Here is a 1,735-nt window from a genome sequence, read left to right on the forward strand (position 1 = left end):
AGGACCTCTGGAAGTGGGTTCTACCATGGGAAGGGGTTTTCCAGGGGAGGGGTCTCCTGAGAGCTTTGGGGGAGGGGCCTCCCAGGCAGGGGCTCCCCAGGGTCCTGCCTGGCCATCCAGCCCCTGTGTGTTCTGTCCGAGGCTTGAGCTCTGTTGTTCCAGGGCCTCCAGCTGCTGTGTCACCTCATGGTGGGGGCTCGGGGGGCTCCGGAGCTGGCTCTGTGGAGGAGAGAAGGTGAGGACCTGCACCGTGGGCGCGTGGGCCGGGGCCGCACCGAGGCGTACCTGCAGGTCGGCGATGGAGGCATTCAGCCTGTACAGCTGGGCCCAGGCCGTCGTGCTGGCGCTGACCCCCTGCAGCTGCTCCCGGATGGCGGGCAGGAGGGCGCCGGCCCGCTCCAGGTCGTCCAGGAGCAGGACCACACAGTGGTCGCACACTGTGGGTGGCATGGGGGCGGGGGGGGGGGGGGCAGTAAGGGGGGGGGGCTTGGTGTGGGGCAGGGAAGGAAGCAGGCAGCGGCGTGGTGGGGATGGGTCAGCCTAGGAGCACATGACCCGCACAGGAAGGCGGAGCTCCTCTGAAGGCGGCTCAGTTAGTGAGGGGCCGAGGTGAGAACGGAGTCACAGGGTCAACTGAAAGGTCAGCGCGGGCTCAGAACGTCAGTAGAGAACTGGACAGGTGCCAGGAAGCCGGTACAAGGTCAGAGTGGGTCCAGGGGGGGTAGGGACCAGCTGGGGAGTCCAGCCTTTGGGGATCAGAAAGCAGCAAGGAGTCAGCAGGAAGTCCAAGGATCCCTTAGAAAACTGAGAGAGAGCTGGGGGTCACAGGTTAGCATAGGGACTGCCAGGTCACGAGGGGCTAGGACCCATGTCCACAGACCGACTGAGAGGATCTGGGGGCAGGGGTGGCTGCGTGGAGCAGGGCTAGAGCACAGGGGCGCACCTTCACAGTGGACGCCCCGGTCCCCGGGCCCGCTGGGGACCAGCACCTGGTGCTGGTGGCTGCAGGTGTCACAGCGCTCCCCACTGAGCCCAGGGGGGCATGTGCAGCGGCCGGTGTGCAGGTCACAGTGGCCTCCCTGGCACTGGCAGCCTAGGTGTGGAGGAGCGGGGTAAGCGCCGGCAGAAGGCCCTGGGGTGCCAGTCACCCTCCACCACCCGGCCTGGAGTACTCACGCCTGCAACCCTCCTCGGGGCGCCCCCAGTGGCCCAGGGCGCATTCACGGCACTGGGGCCCTCCTGCCCCTGGCCGGCAGTGGCACTGCCCACTCTGGGGGTGGCACTCAGAGCCCTCCGCAGCTGGTCCACAGGCACATGGCTGGCAGCCCCCACAGCTCTGAAACCCGAAGTAGCCTTCCTGCGGCACAGACAGCCTCGACTGTGGGTCTCTCCTGGCCGGGAGGCCCCACCCACCAGCCGCAGGCCCCGCCCTCCCGGGCAGCCCTACCTGGCAGCGGTCACAGCGCCGCCCCGTCACGCCTGGCTTACACACGCAGTGCCCGCTGTGGGGGTCGCAGGTCTCTGTCCCGCATGGGGAGCAGTCACACCCTGCAGAAGGGGTGCCACGGCGAGAGCCCTGAACCCCCCTTACTGGGCTCCACCCCCGCACGGCACTTGGACCCGAGCCCCTGGCTCTGCCCCGCCGCCTCCTCCGTCCCAGGGGGGACCGCCCGCGGCCTGCTCCCCCACCCCCCCGGACGCCCGCGCCTACGGCTGCAGTTGCCGGGCACCAGCG

The 1,735-nt window shown here is 69.1% G+C and overlaps 1 protein-coding gene across 1 annotated transcript in view; it reads right to left on the reverse strand.

Annotated features, from left to right (window-relative positions):
- The window catches only part of LAMA5 (laminin subunit alpha 5), a gene marked incomplete at its 5' end in the record, with an annotated part of 44,002 nt that overhangs the window by 7,949 nt on the left and 34,318 nt on the right, over window positions 1–1,735 (reverse strand). The window contains 6 exons of the mRNA XM_029917993.1: window positions 25–219; window positions 286–437; window positions 944–1,093; window positions 1,177–1,357; window positions 1,448–1,548; window positions 1,712–1,735. Of these exons, the coding sequence (XP_029773853.1) occupies window positions 25–219; window positions 286–437; window positions 944–1,093; window positions 1,177–1,357; window positions 1,448–1,548; window positions 1,712–1,735 (803 nt within the window). The remainder of the gene's footprint in view (window positions 1–24; window positions 220–285; window positions 438–943; window positions 1,094–1,176; window positions 1,358–1,447; window positions 1,549–1,711) is intronic.

Source organism: Suricata suricatta, chromosome 12 (genome assembly GCF_006229205.1).
Source record: "Suricata suricatta isolate VVHF042 chromosome 12, meerkat_22Aug2017_6uvM2_HiC, whole genome shotgun sequence".
In the NCBI taxonomy this organism is placed as follows: Eukaryota; Metazoa; Chordata; class Mammalia; order Carnivora; family Herpestidae; genus Suricata; species Suricata suricatta.